The sequence below is a fragment of the Amia ocellicauda genome, chromosome 1 (genome assembly GCF_036373705.1).
Source record: "Amia ocellicauda isolate fAmiCal2 chromosome 1, fAmiCal2.hap1, whole genome shotgun sequence".
NCBI classification, from domain to species: Eukaryota; Metazoa; Chordata; class Actinopteri; order Amiiformes; family Amiidae; genus Amia; species Amia ocellicauda.
In genome coordinates this window covers 28105746-28113829 of record NC_089850.1, presented here as the reverse complement: position 1 = coordinate 28113829, position 8084 = coordinate 28105746, and the positions used below count along the sequence as shown (strand labels likewise).

Sequence of the window (8084 nt, the reverse complement as noted above, 5' to 3'; positions counted from 1 at the left end):
TTCATCCAGGTCCTTCTAAGGACTCTCTAGATTTGTATTTTGTATTTCAAAGCATGTTGCTCTTGGGAATGTGGAGTAACCAGTTGTAGTCAATAAAATATACTTTCATGATAAAAACAAAAAGCAAAATACCAGGGAATCTAAATAACAGGCCTAAAACATACAATTAGGCACCTCATCACAACAGTACACATCACATTCATACTGTGAATCAGTATTTTATTTTATTATTATTTTTTTACAATAGTTCAAAACATGCATCACTGCAGTATAGTCAATATGCACATATGATGGATGCAAAAGCTAGAAAAAATCCAATGTTAACGTCACAACGTGCTGCTTTAAGAACTGGTATTGATGTCTGGGGCAGCATCTTATTCAGAAGGTGTTAAAATGGAACACCACAGTAACGGTTTTTGCCGAACACTTGTCATTCAGTTAGCAAGAACATTTCCACACTGGTTTTGTGCTACTCATATTGCATGTTTTTAGCTTAATGCATCAGTTCATATACTGGTCCAAATATTTTTGTGAAATGTACGAATACAAATACTAGGATTTTCTTTTTAACCTTGGCTTTGGTTTTCTTGAGCAGTTACCTGAAATGCTTAGTCAGTGGAAAATTCACTACAGGAAATATACCCCCCTGCAGCAAAACTCCTATGGACCTGGGTTGAGAAGAGTTTCCAGTCATGACAGAAAAGCCCACTGTGTCTTTTTGATTTTGACTAATAGCCACAGTCTCATAGTGGAGCACCACTCTACACTGTGGCAACCGTGGGATTGAGATCAATCACACCGTATTACTTCCTGTAAATGTATGTTGTTTTTTCTTTCGCAGTATTTTGCAATAGGGTCTTGTTTTCCAACAATGGAGTATGTGGATACACATAATTATGAAAGGGATGATTGTGAAACACTATACACATTAGCAAACAGGTTTCGCTGGCTATGGGTTTTATGAAAGCTATACAACCAATTTTAATTTACATATTTATAGTAATAAAAAGTAAAACATTGATATTGATTTCCTGATGTGTAAAACTGTAGAAACCAGGACTTGTACCTGCAGATATACATTGTATTCATGATACTGATCTACCTGTTAGTGTAAAGTAAGAGTGGTTATGGTTATGACTGAGAGGGCTATGCCTTTCCACTGGGGTGTTGCCTGTAGAGTCCTGTCCTTAAGGTTTTCAGATCTTCTGCACTGTTACTAGATTAAAACAACCTTTCTTTGACTTCAGTAGTCCTGTAGGTACATTCATACATTTTGTTCAGATGTGACTGGCACAAAAGCATTCCTTAAACTCATTATTTTGTCACCTTTGTAAATATCCTAACAAACTGTAATACAATAATATCTGTAATTGTCCAGCTGAGGATTCACAAATGTTGTTTGTTACAGATGTTCACAAAAATGAACTAAGTTGTATAAACTGCCTAGTAAAATTTTACTAGGCCTTAATTTCCCTTCGCAGCCAAGAGTCAGCAAAAGATTAATCCGATAAGAGGTTCCACCCATACAGCAGTAAAGTCTGAAGCAGTCTATACTACTGGGTGATTTCAGAGCAAAATTGTTCCATTTTTGATTAATACATCATTCATTTGATATATATATATATACACAGAACAAAACTGCTAGCTTATGAAAAAGCTGCACAACAGTTGATAGTCAAATACAACTCTATGCCATACCTAGATATTGCTATTGCTAGGACTACAATAATAGGCTTTCATTCGAGTAGTTGAACTAGGCCTCATTTTTGTACTTGCTAGATGATGCTCCAAGCAAGTGGAAGAAAAATAAACATTTTGCATGATCTGCAGGATTACTGATAGTACATTCATCTGAGAATCTAAAAGTAGTAGTAATAAATGCAGGCCATATGTGGACCGCACATCAAAAAACTGTGACAAATGTACTGTGCCAATGGTCAAATGAGCAACAAATCCATTTTGCTGAAAGAGGCACAACATAACATGGATACTACGAGCCCCCACATTTGCATGACATACTGCCTGGCAAATAAAACTGACATCAGAAATGCCACGTCAAACATGGCCTAATGAGGTAGAGAATGCAAATACCGCTGCCCATGTGCATTTCATCTTCCTGGTTTGACTGTTCCTATTGTATTCCTATCAGCCTTATCAGCCTAAAGAAAACATTCTTCAACAATAACAGGGATATAACACGGCAGACTGTGGAAATTAAACTAGTCCACAATGTGCAATTATATTAAACTGAAAACTCCCATGTGAATCATATTAAAACATTTTATTTTTAATGTAAAACATTAAAATGTTTAAATTTTCCCCATATCAAATATATTGTAACATATCTGTAGACAGATAAAATATTTTACATTCACTTTTTTATTATAACTTTCTGCATCCTGCAAATGGTTATTTTAAAGTACAATTTGTATTCTAGCCATTTAAAAAAGGGTTCTTTATACACACACACACACACACACACACACATATATATAGATAGATAGATATAAATATATTCCCTTTCAAAGATGTGCACCAAAAAAAAAAGTTAAGTGTCAAACTATAGCAATGTGTTTCGTCGTATCAAAGAAACCGTGACTCATTCTACCTCAACCTGCATTTTTAACACCTGAAAGAAAACTACTCTCAATGTCAGAATACAACATATGGACAAAAACAGGGCAAAAATGGCTGTTGGTATTCAGAAGATTAATAAAAAATAAAAAAGCTGCACAGCAGTTCAAGCTCATTTGCATTGAAGTTCCTGTGGTTTGACACTAAGCTATGAGGCTAGTTCACAGCACCAGCTAACAGTACTGCAGTATTTGTATAACTACAAAATGTCTTTAATAATAGAAGTGTTAGAAATACAACCTGCAAATATTTGTGCTTTTAAACAAGGACACACACATACACACACGCGTAAAATATATATATATATATATATATATATATATATATATATATATATATATATATATATATACACACACACACACTTCTTATCTTAAGACAACTTCCTGTTGTCACCACAAAATTGGTACACAAGCAACTGCACAGCTGAACTCAGATATACTCCTCTTACACAGCCAAAGCACAGATCAAACGCTACTCAGAAGTAAACTGGTCGCTGTCAATGTGAACGCTGCATTTTCAGAAGCTGCCACAGGAGAGGTGGGGAACAAGAAAATATAGATATCCTCAGGATTTCCACTCACTTGCAGCAGGGGAAACAGCCACAGAAGAGCTGTTTGCAGGGGTTCTTTTTCTTGTATTTCACGGCTTGTTTAATCTGATATGTAGCCTTCCCTACATATTCCTGAGTCAAGCTCACATTGGCTTCGATGTTGTCCAGCATGCAGCCCTGCTCCTCCACCAGCAGGGCCATCTGCAAAAACAGGTTGTGGATCTCACGGATTCGGCTCTCCAAATCCAGCAGTTCCTTGTGGCGGTTCTCTATTTCGTTGAGCGCCGAGCGGGACGTTTTCCCTTCGGTCATCAGATTCTCAGAAAACACATTCCACTTGCCGGTCTCGATCATCTCCTCAATCTGATCCCCAGTGACCTCCTTGCCCATGATCTCTACCTGTCTCTGGATGCGGGTCTTGCAATTCTCCCGCTGGGTCATCTCAGCCTCATTGTACTCAAACATGGCGTCCTGAAAGCTGTTCGTGAGAGAGATGTACTGGGACCGCACCATGCGCACCAAGGCGGCGTTGAGGCCGTGCTCGGTCTCTAGGTCCTTGCTGAGGGTCTGCATCTTCTGCAGCCGCTTGTAGATGCCTTCTCCCCTGGCCTTGATGTCCCGGGCGATGGCATTGGAGTCGCGCTTGATACTGCTGATCCGCCGCACAGACGTGAGGAAACGCGTGTTCTGCTTGCCCAGGCGTTTGACATCCACCTTAAGGTGACTGATCTCTTGCCGAATCGCCTGCGCCTCTTTAAAGACGTCATCCATGGTGTGTTCATCTTGAAACACCACGGCCTGCTGCTCCATCTCTACATCTTCCACAGCCGAAGGGTCATCCTCCCTCTCCTCGTGGGATGAGTCCTGGGTCACCACCTGCAGATCACCGAGTCGGTCTTTCATCGTCCCTGTAATACAAGGCGTTCAATTAAGGTTCCATGTGTATTTAAAACCTGATCAAGTGTACTTTACTTTTTTCTTTTCAAATATTCCAGAGAACCATGACATGTCTCAGTAGGTGTGCATAACTGTATAGCTTTAGAAAGGTTTGCTATGATTATAGTCACAAAATATTATGTTAATTGAAACAAAATACCTTTGTGTAATTTCCCGTGTAAGTGAGTATTATAAAATACTGAATGTTAAATATTTAAAAAATAGAATAGAATAAACTAAAATACTAATACATCTTTATTTGATTATCATCTTTGCCGTTAACAAAGCTTTTAAACTGTAGGTAACTTGTGGTGCATTTGTACCAGCATAAAGATAATGTAATAATATGAAATCACAATGCAATGTATGTGATCACTATTACCACAGTACACTGAGTAAAAGAGAAAGAGCAACAAGCATAATTCAGCTACACAGTATCCCCGATAGCCCTGCATAGAAATCTACAATTTAACAAAAAAGCGAATTCAAGATTATCAGCTTGTTTCAGACCTCGATAAGCACTAGTCTTATACTACAACACCTAAAATAACATTGGGTAGGCCAAGACTAGTGCTGATCAGAGTCTCGAAACCAGGACTAAATGTTCTTTCTTGCTTTTTGAAGCCATAATTATTCTAATAGGTTATAGCATCTAAAAGAAAACCGTCTCCAATGAAGAAAATAATAAATGTTAAAACAAAGCTACATGTAGCCAGCTGAGTGAATTCTTGACAGTTAATGGGAAGATGTCTAGGAACATTTATGAAAGTCATAGGCCAAAATAGAAGATGTTTCTTAAATTCTGAACAGAAGACATAACTGACAAGGAAGTAAGGATAAGGATGGGGATGGGGAGAGAGAAAGACTAAGGTATATAGAATTGATTACCAAGCAATGTTGTAGCATAAATGCTAATCGTTGAAGAAGAAGTCATTAACAAACACAAGAGCTTGTTCAAAACCCCAGTGTGTGTGTGTGTGTGTGCTATCCTGTGATTCAAATGGGTGCTCTAATCTGAATGACACCGATGTAGAGATAGCCTCGGCCTCTCTCTGGGGCATGGTGCTCAAGTTAAGGGGAGCGATGGAAAGTCTCACATCTGAGCTGAAAACAGCCAAGAGTGAAATGCAGTCCTCACTGGGGTTAAGGTTGGTGGGAAAATTGACCCACCAGCTAAGCGACCACTAACTACAAATTTGTTTTCACTGGCCACTTTAGTTGTTTTTTCCCCAGGAGCTTCTTTCTTCTACACAAACACAAACAATGCCACCATGTACTGGGTTACAATTCCTATTAAGCAAGTGGGTACAAAATATTATATTATTTCAGACTTGGTGAAAATAGAGGTCTCTTTCTTGTCATTTAATAACCGTCTGTGCTGGGAACACTGCAAATACAGTTTCTCATGGTCTACAAGATACTGTACACGATAACCACATCCTTCAGCCTTCATTTAAGATTCTGTTCATGTCAATATTTCAGTGCATTCTGTTCATGTCCAAATATAACGATGATGATTACATTATTTTCCCTTTGCATTTAAATCCCTGTTTAATATTATTTATTATTATTATTATTATTAATAATAATAATACAGTTCGTAAAACTTTAAAATTAAATATCAACACTCCTCCGGATTGTAGAACTAAAACTAAAATAAAATTTAAAAATAAAATGTAAAAACATGGTAGTGTTGTTTTGAATCTTGAACTGGAAAATGCCTACAAAACAAAGGGCAGATCTAAGTGCTTAGGCGGTATCAGAGCCACAGCGTGTAACTTTAAAATACTGTATGCGTCTATATAACGCAGGGACGTGTTTGGGGGATTTTCGAAAGTTCATATATATTCCAGTTCCACATTCAGCTCAACAAGTGAGCAGTTTATCTAGAACATACATACGCAACAATGCTCGTTTCGTGCTTGTGCACATGAATGTGATTCCAGTCCATTAAATAAATCGCCTTTCTTTAAAATCAGTTCTCATCAAAACCGGTAGAACCTGTTTCCATATACCCTTAAAAACACTGCATTACAACAGAAATCAAGTCATAACAGCTATAAAACCCAATACTCGTATAGGGACTCCTTGAGGGAGTTTCAAAGGGAATTCCCACAGCTCACATTATCTCAACCAAAAAACCCACCTTCATTCGAAAATAGTACAATAAAAAGTAATTTTTCAGAATAAAAACAATAGCCAATCATACCCGAAGTCTTCACTCATGCTCAGACATGGAGTTTGTCCGGGTTTAATAGTAATAACGCCTACTATAGGAGAAAACATTAATTAATACTTGTCAGATTGTAATTTCCACCTACAACAGCTCGGCAATATCCTCATCCTGTGAAACGATATCATTCATCTGGCTAATTGACACTAAGCGACCCCCCTAGGACTTAATTAATTTGCAACAACAACATTTATCTAATCAGGTGTATTAATATTGCGCATACATACTTATACAGCAACCAATTTGCTCATCAAGTAACTGTTTGCGCATACTTAGAAGTCAGTAAGCACTTTGCATGTAGACATGAATGAGACTGACATATTTTCACATAAATAGTACCTTATTTCATGTCCCGTAAGGCGATCAACACAGCTTCTGTAACACAAAGCTGCCCAAGAAGAGCCGCCGTCCGCACATCCTGCGCCGCTCCGCACTCTGCGCCGCCGCCCGCGGGACTAGCGTCGCTGTGGGCGGAGCTGCGGGGCTGCGGGGCTGCGGGCTGCGCTCTGAGACCCGGCGGAGGCGGAGAGAGCTGTTCCGCTTCACAGATGAAACAGCTGCCAGACAGGGTGCAGGTGATGAACAAACTGCGCGATGTTGAAGACTTTGCTATTTAGCGCCAACAGCTGCACTCTTCTGTACTGATCTGACTCCGTGTACGACTTATTATATGGTGGGAGGAGGAGGATGACATCTGTCCCCGTTGTGTGTCGTGGTCTGGACTCCAATCGCTTCATTGATTCAGAGACTTAAACTAGAAGCGGAGTACCGAGACGCGTGTGTGTGAACGGCAGTCTGTCCTCTCACGCCGCTTATCTCTGCTGCCCCGCAGTGCTGATGATCGATGCAGAGAGCTGGGGCTGGTCTTGTTAAACTGCCCGCCCAAGAGACAGCAGATCAAGAATTGCTTAGTTCTCTACTAATCGCAATGTTTATCTTCAGAAGAACATACAGTTTACAAACGTCTCGATGTTAGACTGTTCACATGTGTTTAATGCCAGTAGGCGCATTTACACGGCCATTTCTGATCCGGATCCGCAGTGTAAATGGGACGTCATCGATTAGAAAAGCTGATGTTTTGCTGAGGAACATTTTTCCTTAGTAATGCTATTTAAACCCCCCCATTATTATTTCCAGACCATTAGCAGCGGGCACAGAACAGGTGTGCCACTCAGCCTCCTTTGTACTGACTGGCACATACACTGCTATGCAAGAGTCTTTGACATTTTGCAATTATCTACCTAAATGCATAATGTATGCAAAATAAAACATGTTCAATGCAAATACACCTTTTACAGAAAACCATTATTTTCCGGTAACGTTATGTTAAAATATTGTCAGTATTGTGTATTTTTTTGGTTTGTTTGTTTTTTTAGTACATATGGTTAAACTCTTGAAATGAAATTAAAATGAACTTCAGTCACAAACATGCGAGTGCATGTGTGGCGACACCAAGAGAACGGTACAGGCCTGACTGCTTGACTCCTACAGTGAGGGGGTCCGGAGGCTCTGTTATGCGGTGAGGGGCATTTTCCTGGCATGGTTTGGGTCCACCTCAGTATGTTTCATATCCAGTCTGCCCTTGCAAACGCATGGGCTTTGTCATAGGCCCACTGCTGTTCAGATACGGTTTGCTTTCACACAGCAGTTTTAATTAGTGGGTTACATCTACAGTGAAGAAAGTGTGGTTATATGGTAAGTGCTCTGCTGACTGGCACTCATCATGCC

At 39.5% G+C, this 8084-nt stretch overlaps 1 protein-coding gene across 1 annotated transcript; it reads right to left on the bottom strand.

Annotated features, from left to right (window-relative positions):
• Positions 1-202: 202 nt before the first annotated feature.
• On the bottom strand, positions 203-7038 carry LOC136747667 (syntaxin-11). Its single transcript, XM_066700712.1, has 2 exons — positions 6696-7038; positions 203-4095 (listed from the first exon to the last, which is right to left on the bottom strand). Exon 2 carries the CDS (start codon positions 4088-4090, stop codon positions 3215-3217), a length of 876 nt encoding a protein of 291 aa, XP_066556809.1. The 5' UTR covers positions 4091-4095; positions 6696-7038; the 3' UTR covers positions 203-3214.
• Positions 7039-8084: the final 1046 nt, after the last annotated feature.